This window comes from Osmerus mordax, chromosome 8 (assembly GCF_038355195.1).
Source record: "Osmerus mordax isolate fOsmMor3 chromosome 8, fOsmMor3.pri, whole genome shotgun sequence".
Lineage (NCBI taxonomy): Eukaryota > Metazoa > Chordata > Actinopteri > Osmeriformes > Osmeridae > Osmerus > Osmerus mordax.
Genome location: NC_090057.1, coordinates 18,491,124 through 18,518,472, shown reverse-complemented (window position 1 = coordinate 18,518,472; position 27,349 = coordinate 18,491,124). Strand labels below are relative to the sequence as shown.

General features: G+C 43.4%; 1 protein-coding gene across 2 annotated transcripts in view; it reads left to right on the top strand.

The window, feature by feature from the left end:
- enpp1 (ectonucleotide pyrophosphatase/phosphodiesterase 1) overlaps positions 1-25,385 on the top strand; it is a 34,828-nt gene extending 9,443 nt beyond the window's left edge. For both annotated transcript variants that reach the window (XM_067241641.1, XM_067241642.1), the window contains 13 exons: positions 643-774; positions 899-930; positions 1,097-1,224; positions 1,661-1,730; positions 2,868-2,955; positions 3,155-3,339; positions 16,650-16,689; positions 16,824-16,981; positions 17,415-17,550; positions 17,844-17,918; positions 22,183-22,315; positions 22,442-22,577; positions 22,912-25,385. In XM_067241641.1, the coding sequence (XP_067097742.1) occupies positions 643-774; positions 899-930; positions 1,097-1,224; positions 1,661-1,730; positions 2,868-2,955; positions 3,155-3,339; positions 16,650-16,689; positions 16,824-16,981; positions 17,415-17,550; positions 17,844-17,918; positions 22,183-22,315; positions 22,442-22,577; positions 22,912-23,064 (1,466 nt within the window). In that variant the 3' untranslated portion in view covers positions 23,065-25,385. The remainder of the gene's footprint in view (positions 1-642; positions 775-898; positions 931-1,096; positions 1,225-1,660; positions 1,731-2,867; positions 2,956-3,154; positions 3,340-16,649; positions 16,690-16,823; positions 16,982-17,414; positions 17,551-17,843; positions 17,919-22,182; positions 22,316-22,441; positions 22,578-22,911) is intronic.
- Positions 25,386-27,349: the final 1,964 nt, after the last annotated feature.

The following is a 27,349-nucleotide window of genomic DNA, read 5'->3' as shown; positions in this document are numbered from 1 at the left end:
CGTCGTATTGCGACAACTTTACCGCATACAAAAACAAAGTGAAGCATTTTCTTTTAACCGTTGGGCTGTCTCAGATCCCCCACATTGCGAAGGTTAAAATAAAATAAAAATATTTGTTTTTGTATTGGGTAAAATTGGGTAAACACAACGATGGTTCGTTATGAACCTTTGGGTCATGTGACCCAAAGACAGCACAAGGGTTAACAGGCTTTGGAATAAGCGCTGCATCAGGCTGTTGATCAAAAATGTTTTTAATCTATTGAAATTAGTTTATAGTTTGTGAATGGTGATGGAATGGTCATGGAACTGCATGTACAGGATAGTTGATGCATATGGATAAGTAAGTAAGTATGCTGTGGCCATTGAATTATGTCAGTTGGGTACTTTATTTCTGCATTTTATCTATGAATTCTGGTTTATTAATGAACATTTACAGAATTGTGCAATGATGAGCAAACAGATCATAGTTTATCTGGCAATAGTATTCAGGATTTGATATTTGACAAACTGTAAAAAGTAAATATGGATATAATTAACTTTTTTCTACAAGCTCTCTTACTGTTGGTGAGAATGATTGTGAAATCTGTTTTGTGCAATTTGAAGTGTCAGCAGTAACAGTGACTGTGTTTCCTGTGAGCGCAGGAATGGAAGAGGCTTCCTGTCAGAAGGCCGCCTACGTCTCATCTTACCAAGAAAACATCCAGGACTTCACCGTCATCCAGGGCCCCGCGGCCAGAATCAGACCTGTGCGTCTGCCCGAAGACTTCTTCTCCTGTAAGATAACCGCGTAATTTCCAGTCCCCTTCTCCATCCACTTCCTGCCATGAGCACATCCCTGTCCTTCACTTGAATTCTCAGTGTCTGACATTTTTGCTTTGTCTCTGTGTCCCTCCTGCAGTTGACTATGAGGGGCTGGTGAAGAACATATCGGTATGCGAGGCATTTTTCTCCAGTGCTCCGCTTAACATGTAGTATACAGACGATGAATGAGAGAATTATCCACTTGGCTGACCAGATGTCAAACAAAGCACCACCCCCCAATCACTCTTTCCTCCACACAACTGTCTACATGGCTCCCTGTCTGTCTGTCTTTCAGTGCAAGACCCCAGACCAGCCCATGAGGCCCTTCCTGAAGGAGCACCTACCAAAACGGATGCACTTTGCCAACAATGTGCGGATTGAAAGGGCCCATCTCTACATGAAGCCTGCCTGGCAGGCAGCACTGTAAGACACCCTCACATAACCCTACTGCTGACACATACTGGCATAGTAATGGCCATCGATGTACTGGAAAGCCTGTTTATTTAGAGAATGTGATCAAATTTGAATTGGTTTGTTAAGCCTGATGTGTTTATTGTTTTACAATAATTTAACTATTATAAACTATTACAGCAGTAGTGATTTTGGACCTGTACAAAAAAACTAACATGTAATACATTTTAATAAATAAGTACAGTACAATGTATCATCTCTAAACTTAACTTGAACCTTAAATATACAAGTATCCCCAACCCGTCCTTGGGATTTAGCAGTAATATTAGAAATACTAAAATACAGAATACCGAGGTATCTACAGTGGACACTACTTGTGTGTGTGTAAATGTGCACGTGTGAGTGTATAGACTTTGATATTATTGTTTTTCTCTCTTCTCTTCCACAGTCAGCCTAAGGAAATCAAGTACTGCACTGGTGGATTCCATGGCTCGGATAACGTTTTCAAAAACATGCAGGTTAGTGTCCAGTCTGTCAACTGATACCCTGTATGACACCATACAGTTGTATGCCAAAAATACACACCCCAGTAAACACAAGGGAAGAAAAAACATCAGATTGGCTTCACCAGCCTAAGCAGCAGTCAAACACAGTGAAATACATACAGTACTGTAGCACATTTTTACAGTCCTATTTAAGTATTTTCTTGTCATCTGAGGGTTTAGGTTGGTTATTGTTGGGCAACAGTGAAGCATTTATTGACATTGTAAAAAGGGATAAACCAATACAGTTTCATTTGATTGGATTTGTGTAATGTAATGCATTCCACAACCCATAATAAGTTTTTGGGGTGTGGTGGGCTATAGGAGAACAATAGTTGCCATGGTTCCTAACAATCATCCCCTCAAGCCCAGACTCAACCTCTGAGCTTGAGGAAGAGTTAAAATTCTCAGACTAAAGGCAGACTAAATCTCTCAAATGGAAACGAAGCAGGCTGAAATACCAGCAGCTTTTCAGTACAGCCTTTGGATATCTGCTGTTTGTGCTGTTTTCCTAGATGGGCCATGGTGTACTTGACAGTACTTTTTACTGCCATCTACATGTTGGTCTTTGTGGTAGTTTAGATTGTGGTTTGCTTTGGTATAATTATCCATGGAATTTACTCCCTTCTTTAAAAAAAACAGGTGCATGAAAGTTTGTATTGAAACGTTGTTTTCTTAAGTGTCTTTGCAGACAGCGAGGGACTTTATTAGACAGCACAGCAGACAGTTACCTTACTATCTTACGTAATAGCAGCCCATTTTCGAAATTAGATCTTATAATTATTTTGGTGTCTGTTGGCTGACTATTGCACCTGCATGTATGGCGGTTAAATTCATTCCAAAACACTTACATGCTGTTTACTTTGTTATGCTACTGATAAAGAAGTATGTACACAAGGCCCATTTCTAGGTTTAAATTATACTGTTTGGGTGGGGATTCAGGTAAAAGCCAGAGGTTCTGAAGGTGGTCCTCTGTTCTCCTCAATTATGCACATTATAATAACAAGATCCTGTTGCAATGTAAAAACAGTCTGTGTTGTATCATGTTCAATCATGTGTAATGATTAATGTAATACTGTGTTTCTCTCAGAATATTAAATGTGTCTTTTTCAGACTATTTTCATAGGTTATGGCCCAGGGCTGAAGTACAAAACCTTTGTTCCACCTTTCGAAAATATAGAAGTTTACAACCTTCTGTGCGGTAAGACCTCTGTTCACAAACATGCATCTGTTTGCTGAGGGAAGTGAATCTGAAACTTTCATTTCTGTAATATTGTGACTTTTAGGGGATTTAGCTGTGCAGACCAGGGCTGAAGCATATCACAGTCCTGCACCCAAACACCCCGAACATCTACACTGGAGCAATATCTGATATCTGAAATCTCCATATTCATTGTCAGATTTGTTAGGCATTCCTCCTGCCCCCAACAACGGGACTCATGGGAGTCTCAACCACCTCCTCCGAAACCCCACTTTCCTGCCTGTCTACCCTGCTGAACTTTCCCATGACTCACCTTGTGAGGGCAGAAGCCTCGCCCCCACAGACAACCTGGGCTGCTCCTGCAGCTCCCGCACCAAGCTACAGGTACGACCAGTACCCACAATGTCTGTACAGTGTCTGTAAAAAGTACTTTTTCATGTTTTGTTTTATAGAATTAAATTACAGTGGATTTAATAAAGCTTTTTTGACCCTGATCAACAACAAATCTTGTCCCAAGTCACAGTTCTCTTGCAAGACTGTAGCAGGTTGACCTCCTGGATTTCTGTGTACTTTGTTGAATTAATTTTACTCTCTACCTTCACAAGCCTTCCAAGCCCTGCTGCAGAGAAGTATCCCCTCTGCATGATGCTGTCACCATCAAGCTTCTCTGCTTCTACGCCAAACATAACGTTTAGTGTTAAGACCAAAAAGCTCAACTTTGGTCTCATCAAACCATAGAACCTTCTTCCACTTTGTTTCAGTCTTCCACATGTCTTTTGGCAAACACGAGCCGAGATGTCAAAAGTGGCTTTATCTTTGCCACTCTCGTATAAAGCTGAAACTGGTGAAACACCAGGGAAACTGTTGTAGTATCCACAGACCCTCTCTTCTCAGCCATGGAAGCCTTTAACTCCTTCAGAGGTGCCATATGCCTCTTGGTGACCTCCTAGACTAATGCCCTTGTCACACAAACCCTCAAATTTTCCTAAATTTAAAGCTACTGTTCCATTTATAATTGACGTTATAATTTTAGAATTGACTTCACTGCATCCCAAGGGATATTCGGTGCGGTGGAAATATTATTGTATCCTATCCCTGAGGGGGTGAATACTTATACAAAAAAATATTTAGTGTTTTACATTTCAGATCAAATCCAGATTGGTTTTCAATTTCACATTAGTCATTTTCTGTTGATCACATTTACATTTATTCATTTAGCAGACGCTTTTATCCAAAGCGACTTCCAAGAGAGAGCTTTACAAAGTGCATAGGTCACTGATCATAACAACAAGATAGCCAAAAAACATCGCGAGTAGCCAAAACATGAAGCACGCATTGTGAACAACCAAAGTAAGTGCCAAAGGGAAGAACCATAAGAGCATGTAGTTAAACAAGTTACAATTAAACAACATGAACCGCTGTAAGTGCAAGTGTACCTGTGGAAAAAAGCAAGCAACAGTAATAAAAACAATATATCACAGCGAGAACAAAACTTTTAATCAGTTACCACTAACCACAAGAGCAACAAGTCTCTAAGGAAGAGTCATTGTGATCCTTGAGGAAACTAACATCGGGTCAAGCGAACCATTCCTAAGTACCGTTGTACTCCCGGAACAAGTGCGTCTTGAGCCTTTTCTTGAAGGTGGAGAGACAGTCAGTATCTCTGATGGAGGTGGGGAGTTGATTCCACCACTGGGGGGCCAGGCAGGAGAAGAGCTTGTGTTGGGACCGGGCGGTCTTGAGCGGTGGGACCACCAGGCGGTTGTCTGAAGAAGACCATAGGTGACGGGTGGGGGTGTAAGGCTGCAGGAGAGACTTGATGTAGACGGGTGCAGTCCCGTTCACTGCTCGGAAGGTCAATACCAGGGTCTTGAATCTGATACGGGCCATGATAGGTAGTCAGTGGAGAGAGATGAGGAGCGGGGTAACATGTGAGCGGCTGGGTAGATTGTAGACCAGGCGGGCCGCTGTGTTCTGAATCCTCTGAAGAGGGCGGGTTGCACATGCTGGGAGACCAGCGAGCAGCGAGTTGCAATAGTCCAACTTGGAGAGGACAAGTGTTTGGACTAGCAGCTGGGTGGAGTGCTCAGATAGGTATTGTGGAAGAAATTGGGATTTCCTGTGTGCTTACATTAATCACTAATCAATAGAACTAGTCATTGGATACTAGTTAGTACGTTTATCATGTAAGCTTGCTATTAATAACAGTAGATTGTGTCTATGTGTCAGGGTTAAAAGATGTTCGTGATCAGGAGAAAGTACTGGGTAAACGTCCTTTGTCATGACTACAAGGAGAGCGCCAACTATGATCTCTCTAGTCTGAGTGGTCATGTGTTGGGAGCTGTGAAGCTCTTCCTCTGAGACTGTTGTAACGTCATTACTGCCTGACTGTCACTATCTATGTTTACATTCCTGTGCCCTATAAAAGATGGTCCTCCGGCTTTCGGAGCTGAGAGAGACCTGGTTGAGACCTAAGCTTGGTGTTGTGTTGTCATTTATGGTCAGAAGACTGGTTTTCTCTCCCAATCTGCAGATTGATAAATACGTATTAAAATCCAGAACTCAACTGAACTTAGTCACTCCGTTTATGAAGAGACGGACAAACACTTTCTTCATCAGTATCTCTTGATCTTCCGGATGTTGTAGAGGGTGAATCTACACGACCGGGAGACCGCAGCAATGTGGGCCGTGAGGGAGAGCTCGTCGTCCATGGTAACCCCAAGGTTCCTGGCAGAGGGTGAAGGGGTCACCGTCGCAGATCCCAAGGTGATTGAGAGATCGTGGGAGATAGAGGGTTTAGCCGGGATGATAAGTTCTGTTTTGGCGAGGTTCAGCTGGAGGTGGTGCTCGGTCATCCAGGCGGAGATGTCTGTGAGGCAGGCCTCAATCCTAGCTGAGATCCCCGGATCGGTCGGGCGGAACGACAGGTACAGCTGCGTGTCGTCAGCGTAGCAGTGGTAGGAGAAGCCATGGGAGGTGATGATTGGTCCAAGTGAGGTGGTGTACAGAGAGAAGAGGAGGGGTCCAAGGACGGAGCCCTGTGGGACACCAGTGGAGAGCTGGCGAGGTCCTGACAGTTTGCCTCCCCAGGAAACCTGGTAGGATCTTCCCGACAGGTAGGATGAGATCCACTGGAGTGCAGTGCCAGTGATGCCCATCTCAGAAAGTCTGGCGAGCAGGATCTGGTGGTTAACCGTATCAAACGCTGCAGAAAGGTCCAGCAGAATGATGACGGATGACCTGGAAGCCGCTCTGGCAGACTGGAGGGCAGTGGTGACTGAAAGGAGGGCAGTCTCTGTGGAGTGGCCAGTCTTGAAGCCCGATTGGTTGGGATCAAGCAGGTTGTTCTGAGAGAGAAAGTTAGACAGTTGGTTAGATACAGCACGTTCAATTGTTTTTGAAAGGAAGGGTAACAGTGATACCGGTCTGTAGTTCTGGAGCTCTGAAGTTAACTAACGCTATATCATTTTGTAGCTTTACTGTATATGGTTACCTAGCTTGCTACCCTTAGAATGTGGCTGTAACATTAGCTCTGCAGCTAACAGCTGAGTTACTGTCGCTAATGTAAAGGTAGATAGCATCAAGTATGTGTGTGAATACACATGCAACACGTGAACACGTGAGTGTTGTACACTTCTTTGTTATTTGGATAACCGTTCTGCTGTTGGTGTTATGGCGCGCGCGATATCCGCCTTTCCCCTCATTGAAATGACTGAGTGTGTACCTCTGCAAACCAGGGTTATCAGATGAGAATGGGCAAATTCGAGGCATCTTACAGCAACGGGGCTACAGCCATTGCGATACATCCATTCCGTTCATTCAGTACCATAAAGCCAGTTCGAACTCAGCTACTATGGCAACTTATGCTGCGAAACTAGCCTGGGGCCAGTTGTTTAACCCTTGTGTTATCTTCGGGTCATTCTGACCCATCAGTCATTGTGTCCCACCGTCGTATTGCGACAACTTTACCGCATACCAAAACAAAGTGAAGCATTTTCTTTTAACCGTTGGGCTGTCTCAGACCCCCCACATTGCAAAGGTTAAAAGAAAATTATTTTAATTTGTTTTTGTATTGGGTAAAATTGGGTAAACACAACGATGGTTCGTTATGAACCTTTGGGTCATGTGACCCGAAGGCAGCACAAGGGTTAAGACTAGATTTAGCCTTAGACTGTCTTAAAGGTCCCATGACATGAAAATGTCACTTTAGGAGGTTATTTAACATGAATATGAGTTCCCCTAATCTGCCTTTGGTCCCCCAGTGGCTAGAAATGTTGATAGGTGTAAACCAAGCCCTAGGTATTCTTCTCCGCCTTTGAGAAAATGAAAGCTCAAACGCTCGGTTTTGAAAATCTTCTCCTTATGTTGTCATAAGGAGGAAGGTTACCTCCCCTTTCTCTGGCCCGCCCATGAGAATCTGAGCTACAACCATGCAAGTGCGATATCGTTTTTTCCTCTACAGACATCATGGCTTGCAAACGAACGAAGCATAACAGTTGCTCAGTGTTTTGATGTAGAAATGAAGGTTGCTGAGCGGTTAGAGAATCGGGCTAGTAATCAGAAGGTCGCTGGTTCGATTCCCGGCGTGCAAAAATGATGTGTCCTTGGGCAAGGCACTTCACCCTACTTGCCTCGGGGGAATGTCCCTGTACTTACTGTAAGTTGCTCTGGATAAGAGCGTCTGCTAAATTACTAAATGTAACCAGATGTTCCTGTAACACAACAGGAAAACGATGATTTACCGTGGACATTCAACAACAACAAAAAATCACTATCAGTTCAATAAAACACACAAAACACAAAAACCATGTTAAAAAGTTAGGCTATTAGATAATATATTGATTAATACTAGGCTATTTATTTAAAACAATGTCAATTTAGATGTGTTTAGAGGGTGTCTGTTTTTTTAATCAATGACGTAAAGGTCTATAAAAAAAGAACCTCGACCTACACTTAAAACAAAAATCTATATTTTTTTTACCTCGACCTCCATAGCCTATCGTTCATGTCAATCATGGCGTGTCATTTTATTTTGATTAAGTGGTGGATGAGGGAGCTGACATAGTACACGGCTTAAAGGGAACGTTCTTTCAGGAAGAAGTCACGTGGCCGTGAACATTGCGTTTTGCAGTGGTGGATCGATATGATCAATGTTCTACCTTTTGGGCTGCTTAAGAATAGGGTGCACGTGCAATTATCTTAACTTCTTGAATATGACTTGAATTAGTCGGATTGCGTGAACTAGAATCGGCCTTTATGGAACCGCTTTAGCCCCAACCTACTTGTTAGGTTAATTCAAGTCAGGTTTGGGATTTGGGAAGTCCAGCTTTTTGAGCGGCCTTTATGGAACAGGCCACAGGAATCTGTGTGTGTGTACAAATTAGAATGGGTTTAGTTTCCCACAATCAGCTCATTTTCTGCATATGTCCTCCTTATAACCCAACGGAGTGCACTGCCGCGATTGACGTTTGGATAAGCATTTCAACATAAAATAATTTTTAAAGAATTTGCCGCCAGCTTGCTTTCTTCGTGTCCCAGCCCCTTCACTCTGGGCACTCTGCAAATTCAATATTGCAGGTGTCCTTTTTATAATCTAACGGAGTGCAGTAGGCTACCGTGATTGAACTAATGCGATTAACTGCATTAATTGCATTTGTAATTAAATTAAACTAAGCGTAGTAAGGAAAAAAGGAAAATTATTTGTTGTTATTTAGAAGCTAATTCGCTTTTACAGCCAAACTGCTTTCAAAGGGGCTAGCTAACAGAACAACATTAATAAAGTGGATATACTTTCAGTTTAGATCATTGAATTTTGTTACATAAATGAATGTGTTTACTGATGTCAAACTAAAGCTACTAAGTAGCCTACCGCAATGTGAGTAACAAAGGCATTTGCAATTAAATGAAACTAAGCATAGTAAGGAAAATAGGGACATTTGGTTTCATTATTTAGAAGCAAATTCGCTTTTACAACCGATAATAAGCTGCTTTAAAAGGGTCTGGCTAGCGAACAGAACAAAAATATAAAGTGGATATAGGCTACTTTCAGTATAGATCAGTGAATTTTGTTACATAAATAAATGTGTTTACTGATGTCAAAACTTCCAGTGTTGCACCACTCCAAGACACTTGGGTGCAGGGCTGGGGTGGGTAATCGGGAGAATCGGGAGAGTTCCCGGTGGGCTGCTTCACTTTTGGGCCGGTGGGCCGCTTCACTTTTGGGCCGGTCGAGGACATTTGTCACGTTAGTGTACCGTCTATCTTAGTCTATCTTCTCTTAAAGTAGGCTACACACGTTCCGCATTCTGACACCTCAGCCTCTGCATGGGTTGTACCATTTGAGGCAGTTCTCCCCTCCCAAATAGAGTTGGTTGGGTCCATAGCGCGTCTTTTCCAAAAGGTTTTCTCAGATTGGCTATCGATATCTTGGACGGGCAGCCCTACCGTAACGATACACGTCAGGGAGGATGGATGGGAGCAGGGCCGGAGTGATGGCATCACAAGACAAGGTTTTACCAATTGAAAAACGTCTGTTCATTTTACATAAAGCTCAAAAAAGTATTTTGCGCTCAAATACTGGCCACAAATTTTCGCTTTGCGCGCAAGCATTAAGTGTAGAAGTGCCTATCTTGCATCACATCAGACCCATACGTCCTAGGTTGGGGCAAAGTTCCGAATGTTTACAACGTCTGGCTCCGTGCCTGATTAACACTCGGATCGTTAAGCAGTCTCAAAAATGGTATCAATATATGATAATACAATCCCTTTCTGTAATCATGATACCCCCCATAAAAGTTCACTGCACCCACAGTCAAAGCAGGCTGCATCCGGCCCTGTTTGGTATACAAAAAAAAGGGCCGGTCTTGGGCCTGAAACTCCAGGGCTGAAAAGTGGGCCCACTCCGGCCCTGCTTGGGTGTAGAAAAGTTGAGCTCTTTATTACCTTCAGCAAGCAATATACAACAACATTCAGAGCACTGTGTTCTTTTCAACTGCCAAACGGAAAAAGCTTTTTTTGAACAATTTGACCTGTGTTCTTTCTTTTTAATTTCGTCCGCGCCATTCACTCGTTGAAAACCAACCAATCAGCGCGCAGCTCATCTATATATGCATGAGCATACCTTAAAAGGGGAAAACCTAGCGTTTTCCCCGGGACGACTCGGTCTCAGTCATGCCTGCAATATGTCGTACATAAACACATCTCAGGGCTCGACACATCTTGTCCGGGACAAGTGGATTTTTTTTTGTTGGAAGAAAAATGTACTTCAGCCCCACTGGACAAGTTATACCTCAAACATAATTAAATGCCATGTTACTTAGCTTAAAGTTATAAGAAAAACTCATAAGATGAGTGCTATCTAGCTGTTAGCCACTTAGCTAACAACTCACTACCAAGTCAGAGTAAACTACCACCAAAATTATACATTAGACTTTTTTTAAATAATACTTACATTTCGCATGATTAAATATAAGTCCTTGGTGGCCAGGAGCCGCACTTTCACATCATTCACCCATCCAGCCTCAGCATATTAGTGATGGGTCGTATAGGTGAACGTCGGGATATCCGAAGAGCCAACTCTATTTTTTATAGATTAATATAGCCTATACAAATTTGATGATTATGAAATAATGAATTTTAATTGTATTTAAAATAATTTACTAATAAAAAGAACAATAAAAAAAATACTTGTAGGCCTAAAGGTGCATGCGATCATCCTCACATTCTGTTCCTGTCAATCATACACGCGGTGTCCACCAATTATACTGCATGAGGTAGGGCCGAGCCAACTCGTACACACTCAGTTAGACGAGTAGTCGAAACTCAGAGGAGAGCCATAACAAATCAATGCATTTTTAAAGACGTTGTGGTTAAGGTATAGTATGATTTCATTTAATAATTTAATGCAAATTGTTTTCACACCTATCATAGTCAAATTCATAGTTAAAACATTAATTTTTTAAAGAGCCGTTCGGGAGCCAAAAGAGCCGGCTCTTTTCAGTTATCTGAGCCAAACGAGTCGGCTCACGAAAAATAGCCGGCATGTCCATCACTACAGCATATTGATAAGCATCTGTACTCTTGAAAGCCTTCAAGCTATCCCCATTGTATGGGGAGGGGTTATGCACATGATAAATGTTTATAGCTCTGTCATGGAAAGCCAATTGGGGCAAGCCTGGGGCAGATAATAAGGGACAACAGAAAACTGGGGGTAACAATTAAGGATCGGAGCCTAAAATTGAAATTTTCTCGAGATATCTCTGTCTCTCTCTCATTTAAATAGGCAGTGTGGGCGGCCATACTGGGCATTAGGATGAAATTATGACAATAACATTAGTCATTTTAGTAAGTCAACATTTGTGATTTGAATACAAATCCAATACTTCAATACAAGTACAATGACTTTCTGTTGTCTTTGGTGAGACAAGTTTAGTCAAAAGATAAATAAGAAAATAAGAATATACGCGTATTTGAATGTTCGTAAACCTGGAATGATCTAGTAGAGAAATCCCCCTTGAAAGATTCTAGACCTTTTCACGCCTTCAGACAGGGTTTGATTGTTTTTGTGTTAATCCTTAGAAGCGCTGAGTGCTGGTAATTTCACCGCAGTGAAGAGAAAAATATATGTATCTTCGCATTCAATCCAATTCCAGGACCCTGCTTTCTTGACTTTTTTTTAGATATGTTTCATCACCATCATCATCATCACCATCATCTTTTCAAAATCACACCTGAAAAAGCTAGTTTAAAGCTATTTTCCTCCTGTTTCTGTTCAATTGCTGCTGTCTGCACAATCAAGCATTTTTTCCTTTCTTTTGAGGCCGTGATTCGCTTTTCTATCAGCAGATGTAGCAAGGACTCCCTTGCACAAATTTGACACAGTCAATGAAAAGAGGCTCTTGTCGGCATTCCGTATTGTCCGCTAGAAGCCGAAAATATTTTTTTACAGTTTTTATTTTCTTGCATATTACAAAAATTATTAAGTAATTATTATTAAGTGTTGAAGAAGCCACTGCAGCTGTTTTTGCCCTAGGCTACTTATGCTAGTGTGGTGGTACTAACTGTAATGTTTCGTATGGAGGCTGTGTTTCTCTGTACAAAGTACGGACCATCCCCCCTCCTAATCAGGTAGTGAATCGGCAGATTTGGTCTCGAGTCAAGTAAGCTTAAATATAATGTTTCACGTCAGATTTCAATGTATGACATATCATTTGAAAGCTTACAATTTGCACTTTCACAATCTGTAAAAAGTTGTGAAATATAAATATAAATAATATATAATATTATTTATAACCTAAATTAGATTTATATGTATAGCAAAATATGTATACTTTTATCACCCAAATAAAAGTACCCCCCGGAATAAAAGTACCCCCCGGACTAATCCTGAAAATCTACAAAAAGTACCCCCCGTATAAAAGTACCCCCGGAAAATTGCCAAATCAGCACGCAAAATGTGTCCATATGCTATCAAAATGTGTTCCTACCAGTGTAAGTGCGCATCTTTTACTGTCACTTGCAATCAGGAATAGAAATGGACAGCAAATATACCATTGCTAGGAAACAACTTCAACACTTGTAGTTTGGAAATACATAATCATTGTTAGAAAATTTCAAAAAAGAGGCTGTAGTAGTACTTTTCCTCAAAAACTTAGTCAACATGACTGCAACATAACATGAAAACCACTGGAAATACATAGTTATTACAAAGTAAAAAAAAGAGGCTGTCTAGTTACAAACATACATGTACTAGTACTATCACTTTTCCTAAAACAGCTTACAGTCAACATGACAACCACTACCAAATAAAGCATTGCTAGGAAAATACTTCAATGCCTGTAGCTTGGAAATACATAGTTACAAATCTGTCAAATAACAAACATGCCATGACTACTGGTATACCTCAACAAACTTATAGTAGACACGACTGCCGTGCAGCAAGTGCTGTGATATTTCTAATGACATCATCTCGCAGCACCTCTTATTTGACGATGAGAGGCTCGTTGTCTATAGGTTGTGACCTTCATGCTGGTGTGCTGAATTGGAACCGTTATGTGAGTGTACAGTAGCTAGAGCTAACATCAGAGCCATAATGAGGCTCTGGCTAACATTTACTAGCTTGCACTGACAACCTTCAGTTGGTAGCTAACGTTGTTAGCTAATGTAAGCTACTTGCCAGTAGCTAGCTAGCTAAGGTAGCTAACGTTTTCACATCAAAGAGTTCAAATTTATTTTCCCTTCCGAAAAAAATCCATAGAATTTTCTAAAATTGTCTCGATTTTCCCCCAGAAAATAAACGTACCGTCCAAAATAAGAACGTACCGGGTGGTTTCGGGCAGTTTCCTCTTCCTCTTTTTTACCTAAGAAACCCTCACAGCGTCCTGTTTGTTTCTTTCTCTTTTCCCTTGGTTTGTGTTGATTCGTAGGGCTATGGGCCAGACCCGTGTGCAACCGGTTGCTTCGTTTTTTCTTATTCTCCTTCTTGTGTTTCTCTGCGTTCGCCCACAGCTTGTCAAAGATGGGAAAATCCCGTCCCAGTAATACAGGTACCGTTAATTTTGTGGAGAACCCCATATGCATAGTGATTCGTCCCACAGGGGTGATCATTCTTACTTTACCTCTTGGGTAGACTTGAGTGTCCCCATGTATACATGAGACAGCCACCTCCCCCTCTACCGCTGCCTGTTGTGAGTCATAGTCTTTTGGATAAGGGAAACCATTCTGCCTGAATCCAAGAACGCGTATGTTTCCATTACCCCAATCTTCACCGGTGTTTTCTGGGCTGGTGCCAATTCTGTATGCCAGCATGTCCCTTGAACCTGCGGGGTTCTGTCCTGTGGGGGAGGGGGACTCGGCATGCGGGCCTCTGTTGGCATCGGCTCATCTATCATAGGGCAGTTCCGAGGCATATGTCCAAATGCCTGACACCGAAAACACTGTAAGGGCCATGGGGTAGGTGCAGTTCCTGTTCTCTCTCTTTCTGCTGTAAGCCTTCCTTCTTGTTTGTCTCTTCTGACTGGTGGTCCTGTCGCTGGCCTCTCTCGCCTCCCTGCCTTCACCAGAGCTTCGGTGGCACCACATGAGTCAATAACCTTTACAAGGGCGTCCATGGACTGTGGGTCGCTCTGACTCACCGTTCTGAGCAAACTCGTTGGTAGCTCCCTCAAACATTTGTCAAGCAATCGTCTCTAACGCTGCGGCTACTGATTGGGCCAGCCTTTAACCAGCTGTGTCAACTGGTAGAGTTGCCCTCGCGGAGACTCACCCTCTGTATAGGTCCACGCGTGGAACCTTTGTGCCCGTGCCCGGGGTGTTAGGTTATACCGGGCTAAAATCTCAGTTTTCAGGCGGTGATAGTGAACATCGGCGTCCTCACTTAAGTCATAATAGGCTGCCTGCGCTGGTCCCGTTAGTAAAGGCGTGATCAGCCCTACCCATTCGTCGCCTGGCCATCCCTCCCTTCTAGCGGTCCTCTCGAACGCTATGAGGTACGCTTCGATGTCATCCTCCCTGGACAGTCTGGGGATGAGGTTGTTTATGCTTGGGGGGGTTCCTCCGCGGTTCTGGCTTTTCTTTATCCATATCCTGTTGGATTGCCTCCAATAACAGCGTCTGTTTGACGGCGCACGCTGCCAGCTGGTTCAGGATTGCCTCGTCCATGTTGGTCGGCCGTTCTTCGTCCTTATCTGTGGAATTTAGTCAGCGTGCCCGCATTCTCTACCAATGTGAGCGTTTGTATGATTCATATATGTTATACAGCTCCACTGTGACAGTGTAATAAGAAAGAAACAACCAGAGACGAGGCTCGAAATAAAGAAAATGCTGTATTTTATGTGCGTCCTTCCTTCAACACATCATAACTTTGGAGAGACATCCCCCCTACTCCGTCCTTCTTCCCCCCTCTTGTAGCCTCAGCCAGCACCTTCAGGGTACAAACACAGTCGTTAGCATGATTCGCCCCACCTGGTCACTCTGGCGACGCCTGTACTCCTCCTCACCCCCCGTAGAGGGCGTAGCAGGCCTATGTCCTCTTACAGGCCCTTGTTTTGTCCATGTTTGCGATTGGACATACGGTGCAAACACCGCCCCTTTATGTGAACGCGCACGTCTCTAGATTGGAAAGATCTGGGTTGAGTTAGAGAGTTGATAACCACCGTCGTGATACCGCTTATCGTGATTGTTAGGCTTTGTGTAGCCGGGTAACTGAAAGTAATCCAGAGCATGTTGATCTTGATTCATAGTACAGGCCCCTGGTATGCAAAGAATCCGAACAAAAATTGACTGGTTACATTCCCAAAGGTCCAAACTATCTAACAAGTCGAGTAGTTCAACATTATATCCAACTTTATATCCAAACATAGCCACAAAGTTGTTGCTTCATTCTTCCTTCGCCATTTCAATTTTCGTACTCTCTCACGCACTATCACTCATACAAAGAGCTGTGATTCAAATATTTACAATCAGAGAGTGTGAAGATGGCCACTACACTCTGTACTTTCGATTGACACCTTGTTTGCCATGTTTGCCATCCATGCCCGGATGACAGCCCTCTACAGCCAACTAGGTCTGTGCCCCCCCCCCCCCACACACACACACACACACACACACACTCGTTCTAAACAAATTTCTCAAACTGGCTTTGACTGGCTTTTTGAAATGAGCTTGTTAGCCTTGTAGCTAATGAGATGCTGAAAATGCTAATACCCAACATGCTAGGTATCTGTGGAGCCTTCAAAATAAAAGTCCTGGGCGTAATATAGATATACACAAGCTGTGTTTCTTGTGCATTTCCTGGGAATCAGATAAAGCACTCCAATGTTTTCATGCTTCAGTTTTTGTGTTTCAGCAATACTAATGGGGGATTTAGCTATTATATATGATAGTTCTAAGTACCACCTTTCATTAGAGATAACAATTATATGAAAAAGAATTCCTTTTTATCCTATGTATTTGACCTTGGTTACAAAGGGTCATTTTGGAGTCTCCAAAAGGCCCTTGATGTACTCTTATAAAAAGGCCAAAAAGCATGCTTTGATGTACTCTTATAAAAACATGTGTCAAATATGAATATATTGTGGTATTATGTTTGACCTTGACTTGAATTGGGTAAGGCTTCAAGCTGTGGTCCAATTCTGTCTTCCAGCTATTACCTACCATCTCTAGGCCTCTTCAGGCCTCTGTTTTCAAAACAAAATCTAGGCGGAGAAAGAAACTTTCAGTTTCCTTGTGTTCAAGCTTATATTACTCAACATCAGTAGGACTTACAGGGGTCCTGACAACAGGGGAAATAACTTCTGAGTGTCACTTTTCAAAATAGACCATTTACATGCATGTACTCTAAATGGTTCAATAACAGCTTTCAATTTACTTTGGGTATGCTGTTTAGGCATTTTCAGGCAAATGTAACAGTATTTTTTAACTATTTACAGATTTCAATGTATGACACATAATTTGAAAGCTTACAATCTGCACTTTCACAATCCGTAAAAACTGAGAAATGACAACAGCCCCTTTTCACCAGAGTGTGTCACAAATGGGATTAGAGTGAAAATCACTTTACAGGACAGGAGATCTCCAGGAACAGGATTGGACAGCCTTATTTTACACAGTGTACATTGGTATATGGCAAGTTTTCCATTGACAATACAGCAAAGCACACCAATTTCATGACAACCTATCAAAATTATTTGTTTCAGGAGAAGACTCTGAACAAACAGCTCCTCAAAGCTAATGCTAGTGAGTATAGAGTATGTTGATGTGGTGTTTATCTTGAATCGATGCCATGGATCTCATTGTATAGTACGTTTATCGCTTTAATATGTGTATGTCTTCCTCATGTCTTTCTGGAAACATCTCCTGTCCTTCCCCAGGTTCCACAGCGGAGCTTCGGTATCACCTCCCATACGGAACCCCCAGAGTTCTCATGGAGAACGCAGACTACTGTCTCCTGCACCAGACTGACTACATCAATAGCTACAGCAAAGACCTTCGCATGCCCCTCTGGGTGGCATATACCATTCAGCCACTGGTGGGTCCTGTGTATGGGGAACCTTTCATGTTTAAATATAGGCTTGTTCAACTTAAGACTAGTCGCCTGTGTTTCTGCCGTGGTTAGGGCTTGGTTGAGACATCAAAGAGAGTGTTCATTATGTGAAAGGGATGGTTGGTGTTCTCTGGACCCTTCCTTGCTCGTGCTGGCTTTCACTGTTCTTGTCGCACTCATTATGAGGTGAATGTAAATAATATATTTTGGAATGTTTTTTTGTCAGTGTCATTGTGTTGTACTTGCATGTCCTTTTTTTATATCTCTCACAGCTTTTTACATTTCAAATGTGATTAGAAAAAATTTGACCTTAGGGTTACGGTAGTAGAGTACAGAGTCAACAGAACCTGCTGTGATGACCCAGGCTCTCTTTATTTCTGGCCCTGTCAGTCTCACAGTACTTCTCTCTGTCTGTCAGGACCATGTCCAGGCTCTGAGCCCAGAGCGGCTGGCGTGCGTGCGTGCCGACGTACGTGTCCCAGCGACAGCGAGTCAGACGTGCACGCGCTACAGCGATGACCCAGACCTGTCCTTCGGCCTGCTCCACCCTCCCAGTGAGTGTGTTGGAGGCCTTCCTCCCCCCACCATCCGTCAGGCTGAAATTAGAACGATGAGCTAAAACCACATGAAAACACCCACACACACACAGATGTCCCAATGGTGAATCACCCCAGCTTCATCTTCTACACTGAATGGTTATGACCTGAGACTGTATATACTTGATGTGTTCTTTCCTTTCCAGGAGTATTCATTATTTCAAACTAAACACATAAAATAATTTTGACAACTTTATTAGTTGTGAATGATGTCGCAGCATCCATCTTTACTCCTTGGTTTCAATCCGCAGATCTGAGCAGTAATGGTTTAGAAGCAGATTCCCTCATCACCAGCAACATGGCACCTATGTTCCCTGCTTTCCAAAGTAAGTTGTGTTGTGAACAATGTACAATATGTGCCAGCAGCAAAGCTAGATTGCTTAAATGTAGTGGATAAGAAATTTATTAGAGTCTGTAGATTTGGGGCTAACCCTAACCCATTTAGGTCATGGACCAGACATGATTTCATGCCATGCCTTCTGTACAGGCTGTTCCTACACAGATGTTTAGTCTTAAATATGGTTTTGTCTAATGAGTCATACTTTTTTACAAACTGCACAGTACAGCACACTCCAACCTACCTTGATTCCAAGAACAGACCGTTTTCATCTAGCGGGGGGAGGAGGGTTGAAGACATCCTAGATGTTACTACAGATGGTCTCCACATTAATGTTTACATTTACATATTTAGCAGACGCTCTTATCCAGAGCGACTTACAGTAAGTACAGGGACATTCCCCCGAGGCAAGTAGGGTGAAGTGCCTTGCCCAAGGACACAACGTCATCTAGCACGGCCAGGAATCGAACTGGCAACCTTCTGATTACAAGCCCGCATCCCTAACCGCTCTGCCACCTGACTCCCTACTCCCTAATGTTGCTCTTTATGTTATGACAAAACTTTACTGTACTAGCTGTCGATTTGGCAGACAGACCATGTCTGTTACTTTATACATATAGACTAAAAAGTTTGACAATTTAGTAGTACAATATGGTTTTATTTGTTAAGTGTAGTGCAACAAAGCCAAAAACATGTGGTTTTGGGTTTGAGCCAACCAAGGCTGAAGTTCTCACTTGCATTTAGCTCGATGAGAAATTAAGTCATTGAATGCTACCACTGAATCAGAATCAGAATCAGAATGGGATTTATTCGCCATGAAAGTTTGCACAGACAAGGAATTTGCTTTGGCAGGAAGGTGCATACGATAAACATATACCTAAAATTTAAACATGTGGACTAACTATACTAAGGGTACATAAACTAGCAGTACTAAGTGGGATTAGAATAGAATTAAATATACAATAAAATAAAATATAAGTTGCCATAAATTACAATACAAAAATACAAAAATACAAATAGTACAAAAAATACAAATGTACAAGATACCATGTTGTAATGCAGTGCAAAAAGCAGTGTGTTTTAAGAAAGAAGTCATTAGAGTCAGTGTGGTCCCTTGGCCTTGTTGAAGAGGCCAACAGCGGAAGGGAAGAAACTGTTTTTGTGGCGTGTGGTATTGGTCCTGATGGACCGCAGCCTTCTGCCGGAGGGGAGTGACTGAAACAGGGAGTGTCCAGGGTGGGAGGAGTCGGCCACAATCTTCCTCGCTCGCCTCAGGGTCCTCGAGGTGTGCAGGTCCTCGAGGGTAGGCAGATTGCAGCCAATCACCTTCTCAGCAGTACGGATGATACGCTGCAGTCTGCTCTTGTCCTTGGCAGTGGCAGCAGCGTACCAGACGGTGATGGAGGAGGTGAGGATGGACTCAATGATGGCTGAGTAGAAGTGCACCATCATTGTCTTTGGCAGGTTGAACTTCTTCAGCTGCCGAAGGAAGTACATCCTCTGTTGTGCTTTCTTGATGAGGGAGCTGATGTTCAGTTCCCACTTGAGGTCCTGGGAGAGGATAGTGCCCAGGAAGCGGAAGGACTCCACAGTGTTGACTGGGGAGTCACACAGGGTGATGGGGGTGAGTGGGGCTGTGTTCCTCCTGAAGTCCACAACCATCTCCACTGTCTTAAGAGCATTGAGCTCTAAGTTGTTCTGGCTGCACCAGGTCACCAGGTTGGCCGCTTCCCACCTATAATCAGACTCGTCTCCACCAGACCACGGATGACTGGAGGTGCAACTGTTGGTGTACAGGGAGAAGAGCAGAGGAGAAAGGACGCAGCCCAGAGGTGATCCGGTGCTGATGGACCGGGAGTCAGAGACTTGTGTTCCCAGCTTAACGCACTGCTTCCTGTCAGACAGGAAGTCTGTGATCTACCTGCAGGTGGAATCAAGCACGTTCAGCTGGGAGAGCTTGTCCTGATGCAGGGCGGGGATGATGGTATTGAAGGCAGAGCTGAAGTCCACAAACAGGATCCTGGCATAGGATGCTGGGGAGTCCAGGTGCTGTAGGGTGAAGTGGAGGGCCATGTTAACTGCATCGTCCACAGACCTGTTGGCTCTGTAGGCAAACTGCAGGGGGTCCAGTAGAGGGTCAGTGATGGATTTAAGGTGTGCCAGCACCAGGCGCTCGAAAGACTTCATTACCACAGAGGTCAGGGCGACGGGTCTGTAGTCATTATGTCCTGTTGGCCTTGGCTTTTTGGGCACAGGGATGATGGTGGAGGACTTGAGACAGGCCGGCACATGGCATGTCTCAAGGGAGGTGTTAAAGATGTAGGTAAACACCGGAGACAGCTGGTCAGCGCAGTGCTTGAGGATGGCTGGAGAGACAGAGTCCGGCCCAGCTGCTTTGCGGGGATTCTGCCTCTTGAAAAGTCTGTTAACTTCACCCTCCTAAATGGAGAGAGTCGTCACTGTAGAGGGGGGGAGGTGGGAGGCCTCCTGGGTGGGAAGGGGTAGTTCAGGACTGTCCAATTGTCTTTCAAATCTGCAGTAGAATTCATTCAGGTCGTTGGCCAGGCGGGAGTCGTTAGTGGAGTGGGGGGCTCTGGGCTTGTAGTTGGTAATTTGCCTGAGCCCTCTCCAGACAGAAGCAGAGTCGTTTGCAGAGAATTGGTGTTTTAGTCTCTCTGAGTACAGTCGTTTAGCCTCCCTCACCGCCTTGCTAAACCTGTTCTTCGACTCCTTGAAACTGTCTTTGTCCCCACTCCTAAACGCGGCCTCTTTCTCTGACCTCAACCTTCTGAGTTTAGCTGTAAACCAGGGTTTGTCGTTGTTGTAGCTTACCCTGGTGCGTGTTGGTATACAGCAGTCCTCACAGAAGCTGATGTATGATGTCACAGCCTCTGTGAGCTCATCCAGACTATTGGTAGCAGTCGTGAACATGTCCCAGTCAGTGCAGTCCAAGCACGCCCGCAGATCCTCCATAGCTTCACTGGTCCACTGTTTTGATGTCCTCACAGCAGGCTTACAGCGCTTTAGCTTCTGCCTGTATGCAGGAATCAGGTGGACCATGGCGTGGTCAGAGTGACCCAGTGCTGCTCGGGGGACCGCATGGTATGCTTTGCTGATTGTAGAGTAGCAGTGATCCAAGGTGTTTCCTTCTCTGGTAGGGCATTTGATGAATTGTCTATATTTTGGGAGTTCTTGAGTGAGATTGCCTTTGTTAAAGTCGCCTAGCACAATAACCAAGGAATCCGGATTTTCATGCTCCACACTCAGTATCTGGCTGGCAAGCACACGTTGACGCTAGCCTGCGGAGGCATGTAGACGCCAACCAGAATGAATGATGCAAACTCTCGTGGCGAGTAAAAAGATCTACAGTTAATAAAAAATGATTCCAGATCAGGAGAACAGTGCTGCAGAATCACTGTCACATCTTCACACCAGCCACTGTTAATGTAAAAACAAATACCACCGCCTTTCGTTTTGCCAGAGAGCACATGGTCACGATCCGCTCTCAGCAGTTTGAAACCTGCTAGCTGTAGCGCAGAGTCTGGGATCAGTTCACTCAGCCATGTCTCCGTAAAGCACACAACGGAAGATGAATGAAAGTCTCTGTTTTTCCACACCAGTAGCTGAAGTTCATCCAGTTTGTTGCTCAGTGAACGCACGTTGGAGAGAAATATCCCCGGTAACGCTGTGCGTGCCCCACGCCAACGGAGTCGCACCAGAGCACCGGCTCGTTTGCCTCTCCTACGGCGCTTCGCTGCTAGGACAAAGCCGAGGGTGGCTTTGACTATAATTCCCACTAATTCTGCCGCTGGAAGCAGAAAAGTGGGAAATAAATCCACAGGAGTTGTAGTCCTGATGTTTAGAAGTACTTCTCTAGTTAGAGAACCCCGGAAATCTTGGCAGAACACTGAATTAACAGACAAAACAAGACAAAAAAGAGCGCACCTAACGACCGAGGCAGCCATCATCGGCGCCATCTTGGATCACTGGTTAGAATGATATACTCTATATTAATACATGTACCTCTGGTGGTTGAGACAATAATGAAGGTTTGTCAAGCACTGAAATGTTTTTGTCAGTACTTGTGTTAATTGTTGTGGCCTAAAAGATGGATTGATTCATCATTAATGTGCCCTGACTCTTCAGTGGTTCAGTGTAGAGACAGTGCCCTCTGGTGGTAGGGTGGATATTCAGGCCATCTCATGTTGGTTTATTGAATATTACTTTATTATAATTGTATCTCATCCTTGCAGATGTATGGACCTACTTTCATGATGTCATTGTGCCAAAATACTCACAGCAACTGAATGGAGTCAATGTGATGAGTGGGCCTGTCTTTGACAATGACTATGATGGAAACTTTGATGATTTTTCAACAAACTCTGTGTAAGTGTGTTGCGTCTGATTAATAACATCCCATGAGTCATGTATAGCATTTTTCAGTAAATAGGTACAATGTTCCAGTGACCCCAGTCTACCTGGCAGTAATCCCACTCATCCATCCCTGTACAGGAACATGCCCACTCACTACTTTGTGATCTTGACCAGCTGTGGGAACTCATCGTTCCCCCCTGTGGACTGTGAGGGTCCCCTTCAGGCCCGGTCCTTCCTCCTCCCCCACAGGGCCGACCACACAGAGACCTGTGCTGTGAGTAAACCCCCGTCTCAGGTTTGGCTGAATGGCTGTCTGTCTGGTTGGCTGACTGTTTTTCCACCTGGTTACCTAGTCTGGCTGCCTAGCTACCCATTCTATCCTTTTGTGGGTCTGCAGTCCACTCTGTGGAAAATCGACTCAAATACAGATCTCTCGTTTAACGGAACAAATAAGATCTTCTCTCTAGATTTCTATAAAGTAGACAAATTTGAACCAGCCTATAAGTAAAGATAGCTTCTTAATGCATGCCAAAGTTATAAGGCAGCACTGTAGAAAATGTAATGAGCTCCTATATTACCCTGCTCTTCTTCCGTCTTTTCTCCTGTAGAATGGATCAGACTTCCAGTGGGTCCAAGACTGGGCTCAGTTCCATGCTGCGCGAGTCCGAGACGTAGAACTCCTGACTGGACTGAGCTTTTACCACGACAGGATATCAGTAGCCGAGACGCTACAATTCAAAACTGTTTTACAAACTGTATAGGATCAGAGACACAAAGAAAGCTATTACGTCAAAAATAAGTAATTCTATGATTTTGTGCATAGTAGACCCACAGAGTTTTATTTATACTACAGCACACAAGTTTTGTTAACGTTTTTTTTATCATTGCCAGGGCATTTCAGGAAACCTTAGACATTCTGGAAATGTCTATTTCTGCCATACTTTGTTATGTCTGCCAATGTTTTTGACTCAGATTTCGAAAGTTGGCAGTGACAACAAATACAGGCAGCAGTAAGGGGAGTCTAAATGACCTTTTGCTCTAAGAGCATAAAACAGGGAAACCTCATCCTAAAGACATCATTATCAAGAGCCAGTTTTACAGCAGACTTTACAACCCTATTTTCAGCAGACTTTCTTGAATGGGCAGGTTGATCTCAGCCTACGTCCTATGAGGAGGTGCGCTGGTGACATACCACAGTCAAGTAGTGTTGTGCGGTATACCAGCAAGCTCTGGTAAAAGTCTGTCCCATCATCCTTAGCTTTGTACAGCAGTCTCTTCACCGTCTGAACAGATTTTTCCACTAACCCATTAGACTGTGGGTAGTGAGGACTCGATGTTGTGTGCACAAAATTCCATTCATCTGCAAAGCGTCTAAAGCTTGAAATGGAAAACTATGGTCGTAAACACTTCACTTGGCACGCCATGTCTGGAAAACACTGCCTTCATGGCTGTTATCACAGCCTCTGCTGTCGTGGAGCTCAGTCTACACCTCTGGATACAGCGAATAGTAATCAGTCACTACAACGTAGTCTTTCCCAGCACAAACAAAAAGATCTGCTCCCACCTTCATGTATGGCCTGTCGGGCACTGGGTGCGGCAGTAGCGACTCGGCAGGATTGCTTGCTTGATATTTCAGGCATGTTGAGCAGGTCGTCACCTCATTTTCCACATGTTCAAATTCCTTGGGTCCATGCAAACTCTTGGTTCTCTGTTCTTTTTATTCACTATGAAAAGCGAACTCCCCCAGTCAGTCAACTCGTAATTTTTTTCAATCACATTAAGTCCTTCCATTCTGTCTAACTCCTCTTTCAGTGGCTTTTGAAGAGCAAATGGCACTTTCTGACATGGATTGATTACTGGCGGCACATTCTTGTCCACTCTGATTGTGTGCTCACCAGGTAGGCATCGTAGGTCCTTGAACAGGTCACTGTACTCTCATGAGTTCATCATAATACATTTCTTGGTCACTGTCTACTACCAGCACTCTCTTAACCCTTGTGTTATCTTCGGGTCATTCTGACCCATCAGTCATTGTGACCCACCGTCGTATTGCGACAACTTTACCGCATACAAAAACAAAGTGAAGCATTTTCTTTTAACCGTTGGGCTGTCTCAGACCCCCCACATTGCGAAGGTTAAAAGAAGATTATTTCGGGTTCCTCCGGTAGGAGGGAACCTATTGTTTTTGTTAGTATTCCTATTATTATTAGGGTTCCTCCGGTACGAGGAAACCTATTGTTTTTGTTAGTATTCTTCTTATTATTAGGGATCCTCCGGTAGGAGGCTCTTCAAAAGCCACTGAAAGAGGAGTTAGACAGAATGGAAGGACTTAATGTGATTGAAAAAATTGACGAGCTGACTGACTGGGTGAGTTCGCTTGTCATAGTGAATAAAAAGAACAGAGAACCAAGAGTTTGCATGGACCCAAGGAATTTGAACATGTGGAAAATGAGGTGACGACCTGCTCAACATGCCTGAAATATCAAGCAAGCAATCCTTCCTCCGGTAGGAGGAACCCTATTGTTTTTGTTAGTATTTAGGGTTTCTCCGGTAAGAGGGAACCCATTGTTTTTGTTAGTATTCTTATTATTATATTTCTCCGCTAAATGGCCCAATAGCTCAAAAAGTCCTTGACCCGATTTTTTCAAATTTGGCCCAATGATACAACAGGTCACTCACTACTCCCAGACCGCTAATGGCCCATGTACGCCCATAGGTGGCGCTATAAGCCACGCCCAAAGTCTACGTCATTTCCCCAGCGCCCCATTATTCCAAAATGCCTGAAAATTGGTATACATGCCTTATTTCTCATGGGGAACAAAAAAGCCTCAAGAACCCATAAGGTCCGCCATGATAGATTTTGCTGTACTGTCCAAATTTGGTACAACCTTCAAAACCCTTCTCCTCATGAACCAAATTGTTACAGATTTGTAGAATACATGTCTTTCTATAGGGTGAAATTGAATAAGGAATGCAATACAAAATGGCTGAAAGAAGTGTATTTATGTAAATGTCCACATTGCCACAATATCTTTGTGTTAATAAATCAAATATAATTTTGACTGATGGTTTTTCAAACCTTTGTGCCTTCAAGATGACATCATTCTGAAGTAATTTCACCTTGATATGTCAATATATGATTGAATTCAATTGAATTGCTCCACAGCGCGCGTGCTCCAAATTCTCAGACGCATCCTGCCCCTTGACACTAGGGTGACCACCTGTCGCGCTTTGCGTTGTGTCACACAGCATTTTCACCCCTTGTCTCGCACGTCCCATATTGAAAATGCTGTGCGATACAGCGCAAAGGGGGACAGGTGGTCAGTGGTCACCCTACTTGACACGTGCGAGCTTGGCGAGACGCACACACATCCTTTCTGGAAATTGTGTGCTGTCCAAGCCCCACCCTCTGTTTTTAGCTCCTGTTTTATTTCGCTTCCAATCGCAGCTCGCCGTTACGAATATCAATTATTTTTCCGCGGCCATTGTTGTTTTCAACTGGAATCGCCTGATAGTGTTGGAGGCAGCCACGTTCGGTCCCCAAGTCCTATTTTTACACATTTTAAGCTAGAATCAATGATTGGGTTCGTGAAAGTACACTACTCTTGAATTATGGTGAAGGTTTTAGACCTTTTAGACCTTTAGATCGTGAGTCTGAAGTGACGGAAAACCGAACTCGAAAAGTAGCTACTGTAGCTCTAGCTTTTTTCCTCTGTGTTCTTCATTAGTGAGTCATTTTGCATCTCGGCAAATTGTTCATAAAAAAGGTTGAGGAGGGCAGCCTTTAGGAGAAAAAGCAATTCCCCACAGACCTGTCGGCTCAGAATTTTGATTTGGGGCGTGAAAGTCTTTGTAATAAGCCTATGCGCCAGGGAGACCGCATAGACTTAGGCGGCAGCCATGTTTTGGTCGCGTCATGTTCATAAGTTCACTTTTTTACAGTTAGGTCTACACCAGAGCCATAGAATAAGAGAGTTGCAACACGCTTTGATCTCGCCGACACGTGATCACGTGGTTCATGTAGCTCGCTGTAGTTCCAAAAAACCCACTGCTGTCAACCGGTTTGAATGGTTTTCAATGAAGCCGGCCAACGGAAGTCGCTTTCTTAGGCAAATTATGAATGAAACAGGCTCGGTTAAAGAAATCCGATATTCTAGCTATCTTCAGCAGACTCGTATCTACAAAAGGTAGTCCTCCCTGACGTGTTTGGTGTAGAATGGAGTGAAATACAACATTGTGAACACTCACTGCCAGTGAAACACAGGAAAAAAGCTAGAGCTTTTTTGTCACGTGGTTCCGATAGCTCGCTGTAGTTAAACAAAAACCCCACTGCTGTGAACCTGTTTGAATGGTTTTCGGCGGGACAGACAGCAGCACCATCTCGATTCACTGACATTTTTGGTATATTAACACAATGTCAATTGGGTACTGGTGTGTTGTATCATGTATGTCTGATACTTTATTAACATGTATGTATTACATGAACTTATAATACATAACGCAATATTGTGAAGCAGAGCTAGAAATGGCTATGCTAGTTACCATACTGTACCAACTGTACTGTACCATACTGTACATACCAAACAGTAGCCTTATGAGGACTAACTATATTGTTCCACTTAACGTTTAACCTTCGACTGTTGAAGTAAATGGGACTTTATTCATCAGCCCACTTACAATTTACCACATTAACAACACTTATATTCGTAGTACTTGATGCAAGTTGAATCTAACCATTATCACCAGCAACTGCTCAATTTAAGACAAGAAAGGAGTTTGGTAAATAGAACAGAATAAACAAGGCAACCAATTGCATTCAATAAAACATTTTATTGTACAATATGTCCAGTGTTCTTCCACTCCTTTTGTTTGTGGTGATCTTCTGGCTATGATACATGTAGGCCTACAGCTAGCTAGAGTAAAAGTGTTGCTTACGTAAACCTACAGTCTAGCTCCAACTGCATTTAGAATCTAACAAGCTTACGATAAACTTTAACTAAAGCTGGCTATATAAAATACTACTAATAACAATTGATATGTGGTGGT